The sequence below is a fragment of the Astatotilapia calliptera genome, chromosome 19 (assembly GCF_964374335.1).
Source record: "Astatotilapia calliptera chromosome 19, fAstCal68.1, whole genome shotgun sequence".
NCBI lineage: Eukaryota > Metazoa > Chordata > Actinopteri > Cichliformes > Cichlidae > Astatotilapia > Astatotilapia calliptera.
In genome coordinates this window covers 23,444,780-23,466,800 of record NC_137440.1, presented here as the reverse complement: position 1 = coordinate 23,466,800, position 22,021 = coordinate 23,444,780, and the positions used below count along the sequence as shown (strand labels likewise).

Sequence of the window (22,021 nt, the reverse complement as noted above, 5' to 3'; positions counted from 1 at the left end):
ACAGTTGTCAAATAAGCCTGTCAGCTGTGTACCAACCTGATTCCTGCACAACATGGTCCCAACCCCATTTAAAGGCAAGAAATGCCACAAACAAACCCTGAAAAGGCACACCTGTGAAGTGAAAACCATTGCAGCTGACTACATCATGAAGCTCATCGAGAGAAGGCCAAGAGTGTGCAAAGCAGTAATCAAGGCAAAGGGTGGCTACTTTGAAGAATCTAAAATGTAAAACATATTTTGAGTTATTTCACTTTTTTTTGTTTACTACATAATTTCATATGTGTTCATTCATAGTTTTGATGCCTTCAGTCAGAATCTACAATATAAATAGTCATGAAAATAAAGAAAAACCTAAAAATGAGAAGCTGTGTCCAGACTCTTGATGTGTACGTCTGTGGTTTTCTTTTCTTTTCTGTTTTTTTCTTCTTCTATGAACAGAAATTTCATAATCCTGTGTATCTACTGTCTGAGTCACTGTGTGAAAAAGACAGACCATAAGAATATGCAGATATCTACATATTTATTCCTCCTGAAAAAAAGGAACATTATGTGAAACATTGTGGATTTTCCTCAGGTCATAGCAGAATGTGATTTTTTTTAAATACAGAAACAGTAACCTGAAAATAAAAGTTAAGTTCTGACACAACAGTTGTGTTCATTATGGTGCAACAAACCTGTGAGCACAAACACTGAGCCACTGTCATCAGACTAAGGGGATATTTGTTGGGTAGGTGGCAGTGAACGCCAGTGTTCAGTGAACATCTAAACTGACAAAGACATTTAAAAATAAAAATAAAGCAGTTTACATACAATACTGTGCAAAAGTCTTAAGTCAGCACTCCATTATCTGGATTTAGCTTCTAAGGAGGCAGACTTGTTGGTATTTTTAAACCAGTTTTGAGCAATAGTCCACTCCCTGCGCCGGATCATGAGAAATTCAGAGGAATGTTTTTTAACACTGACCTATAAATTAAACAAGCATAAAAAAGGCACCTAACCCAAGCAATGAACCAGTGTCATGTCTATACGCACCAGACAAATTAGCAAAGAACCAATTATTAAATTGTATCTTTAGGCACTTTGTTATTAGAAGTCTGCTGCAAAAACATAAAAAATTATTTTCTCATGTATTTTATTGAAACTACAAAAAATGCCAAAGGTAGTTTGACTGGCTTAAAATACTATTTGTGCACAAACAAGGTGATTACCAAAGGGCGACTTCCTGAAAACTACATACCTCAGCATGATGTGCAGTGTGTCTTTGAGAAATGAGAGGAAAGAGGACAAGCAGAGGACAAAAAGAAGAAGTAGCAGTTCAATAGCAGATGAACAGTCATTTTAAAGGAAGGCAAACAGGCAGAAAAGGGTGAGATATGCTAAATTACACAAGAACTGGACTGAAAATCAGCAGAAACAGGTCATCAGGAGTTTCTACAGCGATCTGTAAAACACAGCAAGGCTCTGTCATGGTTTCGGGCTGTATTTCAGTGAACGGTGTTGGGGATTTTGTTAAAGTTGATGGAATTATGAACGCTGAAAAGTACCCTATGGTCATCAGTCATGGGTTGGACTACCGAGAGCCTGGACTTACTGCTATTACTATAACGGATCATACCTACAGAGAATGAAATAAAAAACAGCCAACATCCAAAGAAGAGCTTTGAATGTTCTTCAAGAAGCCTGGAGAACTATTCCTGAAGACTTCTCAAAGAAATTACAAGAAAGCTGACTAAGAGCATTCAGGCTGTGTTGAAGAGTAAAAATGGTCATACCCAAAAATTCACTTTTGGGCTTGCTAGAATTTTACAAACTTTTTTCTTTGCCTTATAAACTATATTTCTGTGTATGTCGGTGTATGTTTCATGACATCCCTGCACCCATTTCCCATTTTCCTATAAAGAAATGACATGTGGCTCAAGACTTTTCCACAGTACTGCATAAAATTTAGGACGTACGTCTGAACGAGTCTGTAAGATCAAGAAAATAAGGAAATATAATGAAGCTTAGAGCTCAGTGAAAACAATGTGACATTAGAGTGAATAAATATAGTTTAGATCTTAAATAATAGCCTATGTTCAATAATACTCAACATCACTGTTTCACACATTTTCCTGTGTTTTTCACACCTCTAGCACAATTTATGTTTAAACTGAGTTGCCATTTCCACAGTTGTGTTCCTGTGCAGCTGTCAGGAGTGCACAGGAACACAGAAAGAAGCCAAAACTGAAGAGAAAAGTACTGAAATACATCTAAACCCGAACATCCCTCACAAAAAAATGACAATACTCCTTAAAAAATATATAGATTCAGGCATATACTGCAATAACACTGCATCTTATTACTGTACTGTAGCAGATATGATGGCTCATATATAGATATAAAACCTAAGCTTTAAGATCATTAAATATGGTACAGCATCTCTCTTTTCTGCTTATCGCACGTCTAAAAATCTGCTTTCACACGTCACAATCTGTAAGCACAGAAAAGGTAAATACATCAGCTTCTATGGAAGACACTGCGGAACAAACTCTCTTCAGTTTCATGGCAATTTCATGTCAGAAGTGAAAACAGAAACAGACAAAACTGACACTTTTCTCACAGACTTTCTGGTAATCTGCAAGAAGAACAAAAAAAGGCTTAAAAAGTTGTAGTTCCTTCTTCGCTCGTCAGGTCTTTCTTCTGGATAAAAACAGTTAAGCTCCATTAGTTATATAGCTGTTAGCCCTCATGTAGTGTAAGCTGCAGTGGTAAGAGGTTCACACTACCATTAATCCTTTGTGACACAGGGAAAAAGGGAGAAACTGGAGAAAAGAATAAGAATAACTGAAGTGATGCTCAAATATGGGGTTGCGCATGCCTTCTTCGTGTGTCTCAGCTCTGTCTCCTCGTCATCAGCAGTCACTTTTGATTTATTGAGTGGAAAATGCTGCTAAAAATATATTCAAAGTGCTCACACCTAACAGAAAGGTATTTATGTGGTTAATCTTAATCACATTGAGGGTGAATGATAGATGCAGCACTATATCTATGTGTGTTTATGTAACTTTGTCATTCTTCAGATTAGGCTGACATTTGTCTGCTGCCGGAAAAATGGTGGTTTTTACTAGATCCCTGCATCCAGGATGCATTTGCCAGAGAATGAGCTGAACATGAGATCATAAACTCTGTGTTCATCTAATCTAATGCAACTGAGGTCCTGAGCCATAAATAACTGCCGAATGACTTATAGTTGCAGAATTTGCAAATAATGTCCTGCTTTTCCACTGAGTTTAATAAAACATGTTTGTAATTTAGTACTAAGCCTTTTCTTGTCTAACTGAATGCATTTTTTCTCTATAAATTACATAATTACATTCACAAAACTTCACAGAAATTAAAAAACAAATTCTATATGTCACAATTTTTTAATGACTTAGGCTACGTTCACACTGCAGGCGAAAGCGCATCAAATCCGATTTTTTTGACCCTATGCGACCCATATCCGATCATGCTATGACAGTGTGAACGGCGCAAATCCGATATTTTCAAATCCGATCTGGGTCACTTTCGTATGTGGTACCGAATCCGATACATATCCGATGTTTTAGAAAGCGACTGCTGTTTGAACGGTCAAGTCGCATTAAATCCGCCTTTTACGTCACCGACACAAGACTGAAGCCAATTATCAGCGCCAGAGAAGCGCCCGAGAAGACATCGCGAACGCTTCCTGGCCATCCAGTGTAGATGTTAGTGAAACTGTTGGGAAGACAACGTAAACATTTTATTTGTACTGCATAATCTGCAGATTCTGACAGAAATCTGCAGCTATCTTTGAAGCACCGCTCCTCTCTTAAACAGCAATAAGGATCATTATTAGGTTATTTACATTATTATGTAAATAACAAAATAACTTAAAGCAAAAATTGGGAAACGTAAAGTCCGAAGTCTTTATATTAAGGGCCATCAGTCAAACAATACTGTTGCTCTGGGTCTAAACAGAGCGCGTTGTGTGTGACATCTTCTTTTGCGCATGCGGGCCGCTTTGAGCGTTCACACTAGAGCGCGTTTGCTGTCGCATTTTATTTGTAGTGTGAACGAGCAGACAAAAAAAATCGGATTTGATCAAAAAATCGGAATTGAGCATTAAGACCTGCAGTGTGAACGTAGCCTAAATGACTTTAACGCCCCAAAACCTCGCCTGTTTTTCTACCTGGGGACTGTCTGAGCTTACTCTGTACTAAAAGCTTTGTTATGTGTCCCTGATCATATGTAACCTGAATGACTTCATTGCCCCAGATGCATTTATAGAGTGTGTAGACTAGCTCCAACCTTTGAGCCATTTACTAAAAACACTATCATGTGTGACCGGGCTCAATGAGATGCTAACTGTAATGGTACTTATACATTTTATAGCTTTTGTTTAAGTAAAAGTCGTACTAAGATTAAAATATGAGTTTTTTTAAAGAGTAATGTGGCCAATTTTATGTAATATTTCCCTGCTGCAGATCATGCCCAGATTTGTCACCCACCATGGGGCTCTATCAGTAGGCTTAGTTTATGGGTCACTTCCCTTCAAATTATGTGGGCATGTACAGTAATATGGGCATGTGTGTATAATTGTGCTGTCCTCTAATCAATTACCTGAAGTTAGTCTCAAACAAAAGGGCATGTGCTAGACGCTGTAGGTGTGTGTGCCTGTACAGTGAAGCAAAGGTCAGACGTCAGTGCTGTAGGAGCGCGGCGGGGGAGGAAACGTGTCCGAGGGACTGCAGTAGCTCAGAGGGGAGGAGCTCTGAGGGTGAACCGACAGGGGAAGAGATACAGACGGGTTCTCGTAGTAAGTATGGAAGCCGAGACGCTCCCCTCCGTTACGCATGTCGTCTGTGAGTCCCGAGCGCAGGGTGTACGGTGAACAGCTGGGGCAGTGGTGAGAACCCGAATCCAGCTGATCCAGAGAGACGGGGGTGATGGCAGTGCCGTCCATGGCGAGGGCGTTGCAGGCGTTGCATGGAAAGTGAGCGAGAGGATCCGGTCCTGCCATGGAGGCCACGTCCACCTCAGAATCATTTTTCTTACAGCAGTAATACTGCAGGAGGATGACAAAGAAGGCACCAGGGTGTGAGCAAGAAGAACAAGGGTTTGGATGTCTTCTTAAACATTCTGTGATTCTGATTGCTTTATCACAGCAAAATAAAGTTGTGATATCAAAATCAAAATATGAACAGTGACAAACAAAATTCAGTTTAACATGGTGGGAATACTTAGAAGTAGTTTTTTTTCAGAGGCAGGTGAAAAGACTGACAGTATACTCAGACAGCTGTCACTAGGCTTTGGAAGGGCAGTCTGCACTGTGCTTTGTGCAAATGTTGAACCACTGACTGCTCTGGCCACCACATCTGCTTTTATTGTAACCAGATCCAGCTGTGACTTGGTACTAGAGTGCTATGTTACATAAATGAGACAGAATGTGGAAAACCATGTTAAGGTGGCAGACAATTAGACTGGGTTATGGCTCAGTCTCACTAGATTAAAAATAGGACTGCAACATCCTCGAGTTGCCCGGTGACTGAAGTGAATTTTTGGCAAATTTAGGGAACGATTGGAAGTAGGTCGCCTCCAGGTTGAGCGCTCGACAACCTCAATCTCACAGCAACCACTTTTGCTTGTTTGTTTGATTGTTTCTATTTTAACTATTGCAATATGACTGAAGCCTAGAATTTACTCTGTTGTGGACATGGACAATGACAGCTGGACGGTCAGACAGCTGAGTACTCATCCCTGTTACTACTTTTTGAAGTCTGCCAACTTGGTTGGTGGTCTGGTGATTTAAATTTCTTGTTTTTTTACTCTATAATTGTCTGTCTTTACCTTACTGGCTGACTGTTGCTTTAAATTGGCACTATGTAAATAAAATTGCATTGAAATGAATTTTATATCTTAATTTTTAAACGCACACAGATTGCAATCAGCTAAATCAATATGTGGCAACAAGTGCAACTAGTCTGCAATGGGTCTCTTTGGATAAGGTGACTTCATCCAGCTGGTTACCAACTTGTTTGTTTGGCAACCAGCTCTGCCTTGTGGTTATATTTATTAATAAAAGCAAGTGGCTAGCGTCTATGATATTTTGCTAGTAAATTAAAATCCTGGACACAACACTATGTGTGGAAACCTTTCTGTTTCAAGCCTGAGAAGTTCAGTCTGGACTCTGATTGCAATTTAATGCGAATTTCCAATTAGTGTGAATTACTGTGCATGTAGATGGCAACAGATTTGCAGTAATTTATCACAGTATTATATCAAACAGATAGCAAGTAACTGCCAACTTGACCCTACTTAATTGCAGACTAATAGCAGACTGTGTCAATTTGCCATTTTTTCACTGGCTTTTAAGATGCCAGCTGAGTGCGAGTGGTGCCCATCTTTGAAGCAAGTATTTCAAAGACAATAAGACTGCAAGTTCATTGCACACGGTCACAAACTAGATTAGTTAGTTGAGTTTGTTAAGCCAGTAAACATCAGTAATGTAAAAAGAGCTTTTGGGTGAAGAGCAAACTGCCTAAAAGACCAAGAAACATGAACGTGCACAGTAATACCTGGAGTCTACAGTAACAGAGAACTGCTACAATGCACAGCAGTATCACTCCGGCAAGTATTCCTCCGGTTATGACAATAGTTCCCGCTGACATCCGACCAGCTCTCCATCAAACCCTTCACACAGAATCAACAAAGACAGAAAAGAGGCGAAAATGAGTCAAGAATTACATTTGGATTTCAGTAATGTTAGAATAACTTCCGCAGAATATTTAGCATACTTACGTCCAGCAAAGGTTTCTAATGCCTGAAAAAATAACCAAAATAGGCTGGATTAGTGTATTTATATGCCATTATTATACAATTGCAACTGATAAAAATGCACAAATGCCATTCTTCCAAAATAAAAGTCCTTCTGGGTTTTCATGATGTAAAAAAGCAAAGCTGCTTTGCTTCGAGCAAATATGATTCAAACGATTCTGTTTCTGATTGAATCAAATGACAAACTCTGGAACAGGAAACATTTATAAGACTATTTACTCTTTACAAACTGTATTTGCCAGAAGTCTGTCCATACCCCAAACTAGGTCTACTTACATCGTTATTGGGTTCAAATAGTGAGATTTTTTTTGTCATATTTTCGCTGAGCTGCAGTTGATTATCACCATACAGGGAGTGCAGAATTATTAGGCAAGTTGTATTTTTGAGGAATAATGTTATTATTGAACAACAACCATGTTCTCAATGAACCCAAAAAACTCATTAATATCAAAGCTGAATGTTTTTGGAAGTAGTTTTTAGTTTTAGCTATTTTAGGGGGATATCTGTGTGTGCAGGTGACTATTACTGTGCATAATTATTAGGCAACTTAACAAAAAACAAATATATACCCATTTCAATCATTTATTTTTACCAGTGACACCAATATAACATCTCCACATTCACAAATATACATTTCTGACATTCAAAAACAAAAACAAATCAGCGACCAATATAGCCACCTTTCTTTGCAAGGACACTCAAAAGCCTGCCATCCATGGATTCTGTCAGTGTTTTGATCTGTTCACCATCAACATTGCGTGCAGCAGCAACCACAGCCTCCCAGACACTGTTCAGAGAGGTGTACTGTTTTCCCTCCTTGTAAATCTCACATTTGATGATGGACCACAGGTTCTCAATGGGGTTCAGATCAGGTGAACAAGGAGGCCATGTCATTAGTTTTTCTTCTTTTATACCCTTTCTTGCCAGCCACGCTGTGGAGTACTTGGACGCGTGTGATGGAGCATTGTCCTGCATGAAAATCATGTTTTTCTTGAAGGATGCAGACTTCTTCCTGTACCACTGCTTGAAGAAGGTGTCTTCCAGAAACTGGCAGTAGGACTGGGAGTTGAGCTTGACTCCATCCTCAACCCGAAAAGGCCCCACAAGCTCATCTTTGATGATACCAGCCCAAACCAGTACTCCACCTCCACCTTGCTGGCGTCTGAGTCGGACTGGAGCTCTCTGCCCTTTACCAATCCAGCCACGGGCCCATCCATCTGGCCCATCAAGACTCACTCTCATTTCATCAGTCCATAAAACCTTAGAAAAACCAGTCTTGAGATATTTCTTGGCCCAGTCTTGACGTTTCAGCTTGTGTGTCTTGTTCAGTGGTGGTCGTCTTTCAGCCTTTCTTACCTTGGCCACGTCTCTGAGTATTGCACACCTTGTGCTTTTGGGCACTCCAGTGATGTTGCAGCTCTGAAATATGGCCAAACTGGTGGCAAGTGGCATCTTGGCAGCTGCACGCTTGACTTTTCTCAGTTCATGGGCAGTTATTTTGCACCTTGGTTTTTCCACACGCTTCTTGCGACCCTGTTGACTATTTTGAATGAAACGCTTGATTGTTTGATGATCACGCTTCAGAAGCTTTGCAATTTTGAGACTGCTGCATCCCTCTGCAAGATATCTCACTATTTTTGACTTTTCTGAGCCTGTCAAGTCCTTCTTTTGACCCATTTTGCCAAAGGAAAGGACGTTGCCTAATAATTATGCACACCTGATATAGGGTGTTGATGTCACCCCTTCTCATTACAGAGATGCACATCACCTAATATGCTTAATTGGTAGTAGGCTTTCGAGCCTATACAGCTTGGAGTAAGACAACATGCATGAAGAGGATGATGTGGACAAAATACTCATTTGCCTAATAATTCTGCACTCCCTGTATTTTTGCAGGGTACTGTGCATAAATAGGATATCACAAATTCTAATTTTGACATTTGCTTTTTAGGGATAAAACAAGAGAGTAGTTGTATTTTTAAACATTGGCACATGAAGGGTAGCTGTTTAGCACTGCATGCTGTCTTAATGCTGAGCTCATCCCCTCCCAGCTTCTGCTCAACACTCAGTGAACTAACATGAGAGGAATGCTGAGCTGCAATACTGAACTATTTCTTTCATTTGTAACCCATCTGCAGGCTATAGCCTCCAGGCTAATGTTTTTTTGTTTTTTTAATTTTCAGAGGTTAAGTGCTCAGAGCAAAAATAATCTTTTCAAGGCGCCGTCAGGTCTGAATTCCAACAAACCAACCGAACACACACATAAGAAGACAGCGGGAGAATGTAAGGAGGTAGGAAACCAAACCAGGCCTGAGGACTGTTACTCTCAAAATCACCTCTCTTTGGAACTCCTGCAGGTAGAAAAAGAGGCTTCTGTCAGGAGGAAATGTTTGGCATGAGAAACGCTACATAGCAGCTGTTGTGCTATGCCGCTGATAATTTCTATGATTCTGTAATTATGTAATTTATATTCAACCAAGCAACTGTTTAGCCCATAAATACAGTGTAGTTATATAATGTGTGGCTTTTAAAAATTAAATAACACACGTGGTTGCCTAAAATGTCTAAAAGTAGTTTATAAAATACACCCCCAGGCCACATTTTAAGCTGCTTGTTAATACAAATCAGCCACTCAGGTGGGAGCAGCCCAATGCATTGCAGCTCAAGTCTGAAGAAGTGCTTAGTTGATTTCAGAGCTCAGAGGAGAATGGCCAGACTGCTTCATATTGATAGGAAGGCAACTTAGAAAAGTACATTTATAACGACAAAGGTATGCAAATGAGTATCTGTGAAGGGATAATACATCAAATCCTTGAAGCAGTGTGTGTGGTCTTCTGTTGTAGCAGCAGTAGACCACACCCACTGCCACTCCTGCCATCTAAAGAACAGGAAACTAAGGCTACAATTCACCAAAATTAGCCAATAAAACACTGGAAAATGTTACCTGCTCTGCTGATTTCTGTAAGTAATTAGAATAATAGGTTGAGAACTTGGTATAAACAACATGAAAGCACAACAGTTCCAGCTGCTGCTGGTGATGTAAAAGGTTGGAAGTCTTTGGGGCCCTTAGTGCCAGTCAAGCATTGTGTAAACACCACTCCATACACAAGTGTTGTCCCTGACTATGTCCATCCTAGTATGACCACAGTGTACCCATCCTCTGATGGTTGCTTCCAGCAGGATAGCACGCCATGTCACAAAGCTCAAATCATCTCAAACTACTTTCTTGAAAATGACAGTAAGTTCACTGCTCTCAAATGGCCTCCACAGTCACCTGATTTCAGTTCAATAGAGCAACTTTGGGATGGAGTGGAATGGAAGATTGATATCACGAATGTGCAAGCAATATTTCTGCAGCAAATGCATAATGCTATCACGTCAAACCAAAGCCTCTGAAGAATGTTTCCAGCATCCAGTTGAATCTATGCCATGAAGAATTAAGTCAGCTCTGAATGCAAAAAGGAGTAAAGCCACATGTACCTAATGAAGTGGCTGGTGGGTTTGTATTACAGCCGCTATTTCATGACAAAGAATCTGTTCTTTCTATATAACCCATAAATAGGCATACAAAGGAATGAATCACGCTCACTCCAGAATACTTAAAACAACTGGGAGCTGTTTTGAATTGAAACATAACACTCAACGTGTGGTTGAATTAATCTGCTGAATGCAGCAGCACATTCTCTGCATGCTAATAATATGTGTGGCATTTCATACAAGTATGTGCAGCACAGTTTCAGGATAATAATAATAATAATACATTCAAGCGATATGTCGCTTGTCCTTTTTTTACTGTGACAGCTTCAAAATCACCTCTCACTGCTGCGCTGATAGCTGCCACCATGAAATCTCCTGGATATTATCAGGGCATACTGTCACATGAACCCAATTCCTCTCCCCTTTTCTTTGCTTTGCAGGTAAATAACCTTAAGCAAACCGATCTGATTGACACTGAGACACAAAAGAACCAAAGCAGTGTAAAGAAATAAAAGAAAAGAAATAAATCAATGCAGATGCACGTATATTTATCTCCAAAGCGCACAGCAAATTTACTGTCTCGCCTCAAAAAGATCTGCTTCTAAACAAGCCTGTCTAGAGAAAGCACTAAATTAGCTGCGTGCGAGCGATAAAGAACCCCGTGTGTGTGTGTTGATGTCTTAATTTCATTTTACTGGCAGTGACATCAAAATACTAAATAAACAAACAACCACGGCGCAGAATACCCAAATTAATCCGCTCAGAGAGTGACCTCTTATATCAGCTTTTAAATTTCATGATTTCGACATTAATTTAGACAAATTTGCATGGCTGCGTTCGGGCAGAAATATTCATTTTAGGCACTGCCATTATAGTAATTACAACACCAGAAGACTCTATTTATCTACCGTTCAACTTGATTAACTAAAACATCCAGATATTTCTCACTGGAGTAACAGCATTTAATTATGCCAATTAAATGGATTCAAACAAACAAAAAAACCCAACTTCCCTTTATATTAATGCACGTTTGTGAAAGCTGTGAGCTTTCTAAAGCAGTAATTTGCAGTTAATTTACATTTCATTGACTAATTAATAGATTTAACTGTTCTGGGATTTGATATTTTGACATCTGGTAAATCTCAGCAGGAAGGTTAAATAAAAAGAATAGTTCATAATTGGGTGGCTTGGTCAGCTGCCAGCGAGCGGTTTTGCTGCTCTGTCCCTTTGTTTGTCCGATGTATCATTAATGAGGTTAATGACCCTGAACAATGAATAAACTTGAATCTCTATTTTAAATAGATGGTACAATCACATAAAGCACTAGATCTCTTTCATTATATGTGCGGCCTGAAATGAGTATGTGAGCCTCCCTCTCAGAGAGCGCCCTTCTGCAGTATCTTCCATTGCGTCATCGTACTAAATTATATACACCATGGACCGCGATAATGTCGTTAAAAGCGATGTGAAGTCTCTTTTGCTCCCCATTTCTCCAACACATCCCCGTCTAGCTCACAATCTCATGTCTCCTTACTCCTCTTTGTGCATCTTATCTTTTCTTCATTCTCTTTGTCTCTCATTTACTCTTTGAAGAATATCCTACTTTTTCCAACATGCCATACATCATTCCGGGCTCAGGCTATCGACTTAAATTTAAGACCTGTGTGCAACTACTGTGGCACATGCATGCAAAATTCATAACCTTCTCTGAAATATATCAACAAAGGCGCACCAATGGAATCTTTCTAGAAAGAAAAATAAGTCACTTTGACTAACACGCGACCAAATTATGCTAGAGAGGGAGCGCTAAGGTAAAGCCTCAGATTAGAGAGTTTCCAGTAGACTGGAGAGACAAACATGCCAAGTGACAGAGGTTGGAAGACTCAACTTTAATGCTGTCATCTTATCCAACACAATTCATGTACGACTCCCAGTGGGTTCAGAGCTGTCTGATTTAGCTGGGAAGCACACACACACACACACACACACTCATAATACCACATAAAACCCTTAGATTTAACTGTGGTCTGAAAGAAGGATCTGCCACAATCCTGTCAGTGGCTGACTTGGACAAGTGACACTGAAGAAGGGGGATGAAGCTGTCTCAGAGGAGCCAACAGGCATCTGATTTCCACAACACAGAAGCTACATAAAGTCATTATGTGTACCAGTCCCAGGTGACCTGCACACTCTAGTTATACAAAGTGTATCTGTCAAGTCAGCTTCAATCACAGAAAGAAAGGATCCACTTCCTCACTGTACAAAAAGCAGCGCTGAAGGAAATGTAAATCCCTGAGATTTGCAGGGATTTTGAGAGTTGCCAAGAAATGATGTAAAGTATATGTGCAAATGAGAGACAGGGAGGCTCTTAAGCAGTCAGCAACATTGTCACTCTTGACTCAAAACACTGAGCATCTAGCAGGGTTGGGCAAAAATTCAATTTTGGCTTCAGCTCATTATTATTTTCACTGTCAATTAATTTGTACCGAGAGAAGAGAGCAGGTGGAGGAAAACCTGGGGAGGTGACGATATGCACTGGAGAGAAGAGGACTGAAAGTCGGAAGAAGCATGAAAGATTATGTCTGATTGAGAGGGAGACAGGTGTAAGACTGAATCTTCAAGCAGTAGATGTAGAGAAGGTTGATGAGCTTAAATATCTGGGGGTCCGCCATCCAGCGAAAAGTGTAACGGAGAGGGGAAAAGAGTGCAAGCACGGTGGAGTGTGTGGAGATGAGTGTCAGGGATGATTTGTGACAGAGGGATAGCAGCAAGAGTGAAAGGGAAGGTTTACAAAACAGTACGGAGACATGCTATGAGGTATGGTTTGGAGATGGTGGGACTGACACAAAGTGTAGAAGTGAAGGAGGACACGGAGTAGGTTGGTGTGACAGTGGGGGATGCTAGGGACAGGCAGAGAATTCACTGTGGCGACCACCTGCTTCTCATCAGCAGTGATGATTCTTGGCTCACAGGTTGGCTGAGTTTTAAAGAGAAGTTTGTGCTTGATTTGAGGTTCATAGTGCTGCCGCAAATAGGCACATACAACAGGTAAAAACAGGACTTCCAATTAATGATCTAAACATAGCAGCAGTGCTGGAAGGGTTCAGAGGTGCACAAGGAGAAACCTCGATGGGACAAAATTTAAATCAGGTCATGCTTTTTGCTTTATATTGGACACACTGTTAGATTTCATTTATTATGAATGATCTTAGGCATCAAGAATTTGTCCTTGGTGGTTTTCTAAAATTTCTGCCATCTTCTGGGAATTCTCTGACATTTTTGTAGACGATTTGATTAATTGATTAATCAGAAAGAACATAGAGAGATGACTTTATTGAACATCCGAGTCTCAAAATCTGTGAGCATAAAAAAAAAAAATCTTTACCAGATAGTTGACTTTGAAAGAAAAAGACTCAGAAAGAAAAATTCAACCACAATACCACAACTTTATTGATCCTTTGGGAAGTTATTCTTATATTTCGAGCGAACGCATCTGTATGGAAACAGCCAGCAAGTTGACTCAACTGTCTGAATTTTGGAGTCTGGGTTAATGATACAGCAGATAAAGTCAACAATCGCAGGTTGGGAACCTTCCTCATAGAAAATACAAGGCATTGAGTTGCTATAGTCTCTGACTGGCCTCCTCTTCTTCTCTACTTGTGAAAAGCCATTAAAGACCAAGAAAACGGGAATTCTTGCATGCAAAGACAATAAATCATCAACTTTAACACAAATACACATGCTAAGAAAAACTAAATCTGTTATACTGCATTACACCATATTTACCCTGATGTTATATTCGTCTCTAGGATATACTTTATAATTAGTATTACTTAAAAATCACATTAGCCTTGCTGTATCACAGATAAGAAAAGTGGCTCTTCTTCTTCTTGTTCTGCTTTTTTCTCCTCTCCCTCCCTTTTTCGTTCACATACAACATGCACATGAAGAGTTCATTAGAAAGATGATTAAACCTTTGTTCATGCTACCACAAAATCCTCTCATTTCGACCTCCGCAATGTTAGAAACGCTGAGAGAGGTGAAGAGGTTTCACACTCCACTTGCAGAACTATATTTAGCAGTTTTGCCATCTCTTAACACAGTGAAAAGCACGAGATGAGAGGCAGAAGAGAGAGGTGTCATATTTTAATTCGTTTTCTCTGCGGGAAATGAAACGATCCTCGCATACAGCTGCATGCAAATGAACACGCACGCACCCACAACCAAAAACACCCCTGATCGAATGCTGAAGAGGTAAAAAACACCGCTTCCCTCAGAACTTTCATGTGGGACGATGTGGTGATGATTAGTGTTGTGAAGCTGGGAGGTTCTTCTCCCATGTGATGCCTGAGTGAACTGTGGAAATTAGAGAAGCTATGACAGGAAACTTTAATTAGAAAACTCTCTGCTATACAGTAAAGCAGTGGATGACGGCAGATCATTAGATGAAAAGTGATCCCGTATCTGTTCAGTCAATCTGAAGCTAAAAGGAAAATTAGCTTAGGTTTGCAGCAAAGGCTGGAAATGGGGAGGAAATTTAATTCGTTCAGTTCAATTCAGTCTATTTATATAGTTCCAAATCACAACAGCACCTTACTGTATACATTATTTCAATTGCTTTATGTGGTAAGGTAAAGACCCTGCAATATTAGATAGAAAGCCCAACAATCACACAACCCCCTGTAGCCAAGCAGTAGGCCACAGTGGGAAGGAAAAACTCCCTTTTAAGAGGAAGAACGAGGTGCAGGGAGGGGCAGAGTGGGCGTGAGCACAAAAGGCAACCTACAGGAGAGAGAGTAAAGCATGTGGCTTAGTTATTTTGAAGATAACAAAACCTGCATACCAGTATTACCAGGACTGCTTAACAGGGACTTTGTGTTAAATCTATACTGTATAAGTGTCATAACCACACCTCTGAAAACGTATGCTAAAACTTGAAGTGCACTTCCCTAGAAATGTTACTACACAACTATCGTGATCTGTCCACTTCTGTCGATTTCTCCTATCCATTTATGGTTGCTTGTTTGAGTGGATTAGTGAAAGATTAATATAAATTATGTATCATTGAAAGGACAGACTTGAATGTTAGGCTAGTTCATGGGTAGCACTGCCCAAATTAGATGAGTTTAAGTATCAGGGGGTCTTTTTCATGAAAGAATGAATACTATGTCACTCTCTTGTGGTGAACAAAGACCTGAGCCTGAAAGCAAAGAGCTGCAACTATTCAATATCAAAAGGAGCCAGATGTGGTGGTTTGGGCATCTGTCCAGGACATTTCTTTGGTCCCTCCCAAGTGAGGTGCTTCGGGCATGTCTTACTGGAAGGAAGCCCAGGGGCAAACCCAGGACATGATGTAGAGATTATATCTCTCGACTGGATTGGGAACGCCCTGATGTCCTTCCAGATGAGCCAGAGATGCATCCAGCATCAGAAGATGGATGAATGGATGTCTAACTGCTCAAAACTTATATACATATCATTGAAAAACTACTAAAGCTACTACTACTACTACTATGTCAGAAAGGCGGTATGCAAGATTTTCAATATATGCCTTTTAAGTTCTTATTTAATAAGAGCTAGAAGATATGGATAAGGGTTAGCATGTGGTTAATTTTTTATAAATAAAGAGATGAGTTTACAAATGGAGAAAGGAAGAAAGAGAGAATGAAAGGGAGGGATCAAACGGGAGAGTAGGGAAGCAGGAGAAGGTGGCAGTGCCTGAGTGGCTGAATGATATACCCACTCTTAAATAATGATATGAATATTTCGTTGAGGTGGCCTTCAACTTTGCGCCGCAAATCACAGCAGGTCCTTGCAATTTTAAAGCCCCGGGGCTTCAATTATTCAGGTATCATTCCTTTAACAATATTTTTCCATCACAGGACAATTTAGCCAGGTAGTAAAATCGGGGACTTTTCTGCCTTGTCTGCCTCTGAAAGCACTCATCTCAGCGTGTGAGGAGAGGAACACATCCACATCTAAGACAGAAACACCCACTATCAGAAGGGTGCAGAAGGGAACAAAGGCAGCCAGAGGGAGGAAGGTGGTGTGTGTGTCTGTGTGTGTGTGTGTGCTAGATTTCATTATGAAATACTCAGAAAATGAGTCTCAGAAATACACTTTTTTCCTTATGACTGACGGCACATGAACTTGATCAGGTCTCCTGTTGCGTTTGATGCGGTTACCGCATGTCCTAATTACCTCATTGTCAATTATTTTTTGCATTACTTATGACTGAATGCATCTCAGGGGTTCTGGGGATGAATTTCTTTCAGAGTATGCCAAAAAAAGGAGGGAGGGGGGTTATACAGAAATCCAAGTACACTCTTGAGATCAGAATTGAAGATCCACAGCAAGAGCAGAAACACAACTTTCCTTTGCACAGTTTGCCCAGAGGTTCAGAATAGAGATCAGAGGCACTGCACGAACTTGTGGCCAAAGGTTTACAGTGCTGGCTTCCTGTAACAAACAGTGCCAGAGACATAGCTGTACCAAAAGCACCCTTACCTTTAGAAGTCAGCATCTGGGGGAGAGCATTCTCTGCTGTGCTGCAAATCCCCCCTGGAAAACCCCAAAAAAGACCTGACATCAGTTATAACAATGATTTCAAGAGATGCCTCAGGGCCCCAGCATGTGATGTGGTCAGCACTGCGGCTACAGTAAATGAACGAGTTTGTCTCAAAGTGGGGATGGATCTGTCTGCATTCCCATCAAAAATCCACTCATCCATCAATTTTCACATCATTAATCGCTCACACAATCACTGACACATTTTGCCCCCTGTCAGTGCTCATATTACCTCATAAGACATATGGAAGTTGTCATAATCGTGCAAATTAAAGCACATTTTCTGGTCATTCACGCCACAATAACCTCTGACATCTTTTTCATCCTAGTCCAATGCAATCAGACAACTGTGCGCAAAATTACTAGAAAGAGCTGTGAGATAGATGTTAAACCCTCTAAAAATAAAAATCGATTTTACTCACCTTACTGTCCACATCATTTCAAGTAACGTCTAAACTACTACTACAGTAGAGGCGATTTTTCTTTTTCTTTTTTGGGGGGCGAAATAAAATTGAAAATCCTTACTTTTACGATATAAACACATCTAATGCTTTAACCGAATTGGCGGCTGGAGGTCAATTTAACAGCTGTTACATCACTGATTAGCCTCATTTTACTCAATTAAGCAGATAAATTAATGCGCACAGCTGTTAAGTGGCGCGCGGATGACTGTAAATCCAGTCTTGCCCTACCTTTTCGGACTGAATGTCTCAGCAACCTGTTAGAGAGACGTTTCTTTTCTTTTCTTCCCTTCTTCTTATTTGCACCGCTGTCGGTCCGGTGTTACGCGGCTCCACAGACAATAAAGTCCAGTGATTTCCTCTCCAGCACCGGTCATTAAAGGTGCCCGGAGCCCCCCTGTGCTGGCTCTACAACCGGAATCATCACGTCATTATCCGCCGTTGGTTATCCCCTCTTGACCACGGTTTTACTCACAGCATGGAGCCAGTGAGGGCCTGTGGGAAATCTCATGGCATCCGACCGCTCTGTGAAGCGCTAAAGACGGATGAGACCAGGCGGCAGTCCGGCTGCAGAGTGTCACCGCTCGGCATGGCCGCGTTTTCAGCGAGGTTCTCTGGGGGCGTTTCGGCACCTGCTACCGCCGTGCCCGGTGGGGCGGGGTAGAAAGAACAGTGGGAAGAGTGAGACTGTGTCAGCTGTACCGTGTGATATCATTTTACAGGACGGTGGAAGGGGTGGTGATGGTAGTGGTGGGGGGCAGAGGGTCGTCACCAGTATGACATGAAAGCGTAAAACGGGTGCATGATATACTCGGCTGCAGTGGGAGAGGTACACACGGACTCTGCGGAATCCAAAGGACATCCAAAACATGTCATGCCACTTGTCTCAGTAAGTCATAAGCTTGAAAGAATCCAGAAAACCAACCCGCCATATCATGTCTACACAGGATTGGAGATATTTTGACAGGAAAATCTCCCCAGTAAAAAAAGAAAAGTTGTGGGGAAAGAAGAGGTTAAAAGGCTGAGTGACACACACACACACACACACACACACACACACACACACACACACACACACACACACACACACACACATTAAGACTGTAAAAAAATCTCTTCTGAATTGAAGCTGCCCCTGGATCTGATTAATGTGCAGCAACTATATAGCAAATATAGAGGTCATACTCAAGGGTGAGCGGTGACCTTGCTTCAGTGCTCCACTTTTACTTTCCTCTCTGGTTAAGGACTACAAAATGCAACAAGTAGGTTACAGGCTACACAAAACAGCTACTAAAAAAACTCGAGCCACTATTTGTGCTGTCCTTGGTGCTGAAGTCGACTATAAGCAAGCTAAAGGACTGTTCCATAAATCTCATCGTCATCCTTTTAAGTCCCTCAAGCAGCTGCAGACAACTCTCTCAAATGACTTGAGCAAACAAGGTCCATCTTGACAGTAATATCCACATAGCATACACTGTGTGCATAAATATTTGGAAAGTGTTCTGCATTGAGTATTCTAGTCTTACCACCTGCGCAGAGAGATTTAAAAAATCTTTTAAAAGACGTACGATAGGAGGTTAGATCCACAAATATGTTATTCTAAACTATTGGCTCACACGGTGTTTAACAAAGCAGTGAACACTCTTCTCATCAGTGTTTCATAGAGAGTCAAGCTCTCTGAGTGACCTTTTTACAACCATGATGTTAGCCTTGTTCCACCAGCACTGCATAATTTGTCGCCCCTAATCTAATTTTATTAAAATCTGTATTTTCTTTATGTTATTTTTGAAATCCTATTAAGGTTTGTATAGCTTTGGCATGTTTCCATATGAAAAATAGATTTAATTCACACTGAAAAGTCAGAAAATGTAAAAAAATAAATAAAAATAAGTCTTTCATATAGATGCAATGCCCTTGAAATAGCTGAATTATTTAGGCATGCTCGGTGGATAGTCCATGTTTTGCTGCAAATATTCAACAGGATTGTACATAAAAGAGAGAGAATGTTTACAAGTTGAGGCATCATTATTGACCAAGGAATACCTCACGATAGATTTTTGGTCAAAGGTTTTATAAACAGCCTTTGGAAGGTTGTGGTTGCTGCTTCAGTGAAATCTGATCACAAACAGATGGAGAGAAAAAAGCGACTCCACAGATGCTTTAATATTGATAACTGAACACCTAATACTTACGCATGTGTATATTCAGTTTTGGATACAGCGAGCTCATTGCATTTATTCAACAATACATTTAATCCCGAGGAGTACAATTTGCCTAATAATTGTGTGTGCAGTATAATGAGGAGATTTAGTCTGGCTAAACTCTTCTAAGTATAATCTTGATCCAGAAAATGGCTCTTCAGCATTTCTCTGCTTCTCTGTGTCTCCCTGGCTAAGTTAAGCTAGCTTTGTAGCACGCGGCTGATGAAGGCAGGCCAGTGGGGAGCGCTGAGATTACTGCTCAAATTGAATAAAGGAGTCGACACATTACAGCAGCTTAGATGATACACCCCACTGCACTGATTAACTCAAAACAAGCCCAGTGTTATACACGGGAAACAGAAACACACATAAACACAAAGCCCACAAGCCATGCGCATAAACCTGGCCAGCCCCCCTCTTTAACACCATTTTTTCCTGCATTTACCTTCTCTCATTTTCTCTCTGCTACACACACACGGCTCACAACCGCTCGCCGTGGCCTCTGCCTCATGACTTGAGTTCATTACTGCCTTGGCAGGAGTCCTCCTATGAAATTAGAATGACAACAGGAATGACACAGAGTGTAGCAGTGGAAAGTTTACACAGGGTGAAATCGAAAGAGAGTGTGTGCGTGTGCGCACGTTAAACAAATCTAATCTAATCGTCTCCGATTCATGGGCAAGCTTGTCTGCATGCATTTGTGATACACTTCCTCTTTGCGTATGTACCCAGGCTAGGAGATGGAGACAGAGAGCGGATGAGACAGAATGGCTTCTGACAGGAGAGCACAGCATGAGCACAACTCTCTGGGACAAAGTCGCAAAGCCTTTCTCAGCAGGACCACCAGCTACTGTTGACAGTGCCGGCTGAGTTTATTTGCTGGTAGTACAACTTGTGACACAGTTACATAGCCCAAAGGCTGATTTAGAACTTTCTTAACCAAAGAAGCACTGGGAAGCTGCTGGTCTCCATGGTTAGACACCAAGGAAAGGCTACTTATCCAGTTCCTCAAAAGCAAAAGACACTAGCAGTGAATGAGCAGATTGGATGCTGCATATATGCCTTGTTTCGGCTGCAAATTTTACCCCAGCTTCATGGTTGGTCTAGAAACAAGTTGTTAGAAATGTCATCCTTTATTTGTGTAGCATTTAAAGATAAAGACAAATACATTTTTACCCAGGCGAGCAGTATTGAATGGCTGTCATTTGTTTGCCTACTTTGTATCACTGAGACTCTAGACTTTGGTCTAAATTTGCAGTACTTTATACATTTTCCTGGCCTGAAAAGTGAAGCCGGTGCAGAAGCATAGGGTGACTCCTTTGAGTGTAAAATTAAGACACCAGAATGGGGAAGAAAGGGGATTTAAGGGACTTGGTTGTTAGTGTAAGACAGGCTGGTCGGAATATTTCAGAAACTGTCATGGTTGTTTGGAAAAATTCCAAACAACCCTGTCTAGGGTTTAAACAAAAAAACAAAAAACAGTTTATGTCAGGGGTCAGAGAGGAATGGCCAGCCTGCTTTGAGCCGAAATGGAGGCAACAGTAGCTTAAATAATCATTTATAACAACCAAGGTATGCAGAAGAGTGTCTATGAATGCACAACAAGTCTAATCTTAGAGCAGATGAGCTATAGCAACGGAGGACAACTCTGGGTGCTGCTACAGGAAACTGAGGCTACAGTTTCAATGGCTTTAACAAAACTGGACTCTAGAAGCCTGGAAAACATTGGCTTGTCTGATCTGTCTGAAGGTTGCGTCATTGTGACACATTTAGATGGCAGGTGTGTAAACACTGGTGGTGTAAACAATGCTAGCGGTGGTGTAATGGTGTGTGAGATATTTCTTTGGCATATTTTGGGTCCCTTAGTACCAGCTGAACATCGTTTAAGTCCCACAGCGTACCTGAGTATTGCGGCTGACCGCAGTACACCCATCTCCTGTTGGCTGCTCCCAGCTCTTTAACACACCATGTCACAGAGCTCAAATCTGATTTCCTACACATGAAACCGTGTAACCAAATAGCCTCCAGAGTCACCAGATCTCAACAAAATACAATAGAGCACATTTGGGAAGTAGTGGAACGGGAGATTCGCATGCTGGATGTGCAGCTAACAAATCTGCAGCGACTATGTGATGCTGCCATGTCAATATGGACCAAAAGCTGTGAGGAATGTTTCCAGCACCATAAAAGAATTAAGAAAGCTCTAAAGGCAAAAGAGGGACCAACCCAGTACTAGCAAGGTGTACTCAATGAAGTGCCCAGTGATTATATGACAGCAACCATATGTATGTGTTTCACTGCAGGTGCAAACTTGCATGTGACAAATAAAGGTTTGATTGATTGATTGATTTGATTGAACTATTAGTTTGTTATAAAGTACAGAATGTTCAAAATGAGATTATTTTGGCTAATCCGTTTAATATTTACAAAAAACCCCAAAAAAACCCCACTTTAAGTGTCTGGCCTTCTTTAAGTTGCTTG

At 40.8% G+C, this 22,021-nt stretch overlaps 1 protein-coding gene across 1 annotated transcript; it reads right to left on the bottom strand.

Moving 5' to 3' along the window:
• Nucleotides 1–4,443: 4,443 nt before the first annotated feature.
• LOC113012691 (protein FAM163A-like) lies at nt 4,444–18,042 on the bottom strand. The gene is made up of 5 exons (XM_026152986.2): nt 17,571–18,042; nt 16,819–16,872; nt 6,799–6,820; nt 6,576–6,690; nt 4,444–5,065 (listed from the first exon to the last, which is right to left on the bottom strand). Exons 4-5 carry the CDS (start codon nt 6,666–6,668, stop codon nt 4,694–4,696), a joined length of 465 nt encoding a protein of 154 aa, XP_026008771.1. The 5' UTR covers nt 6,669–6,690; nt 6,799–6,820; nt 16,819–16,872; nt 17,571–18,042; the 3' UTR covers nt 4,444–4,693.
• Between the last annotated feature and the right edge of the window lie 3,979 nt (nt 18,043–22,021).

What these genes read in the sequence shown, in the direction of transcription:
- LOC113012691 (XM_026152986.2), bottom strand. Translation starts at nt 6,668, where the DNA reads ATGTCAGCGGGAACTATTGTCATAACCGGAGGAATACTTGCCGGAGTG. An exon ending in TCTGTTACTGTAGACTCCAG is followed by an intron (nt 5,066 to 6,575) that starts GTATTACTGTGC and finishes ATCCTCCTGCAG; the next exon opens with TATTACTGCTGTAAGAAAAA.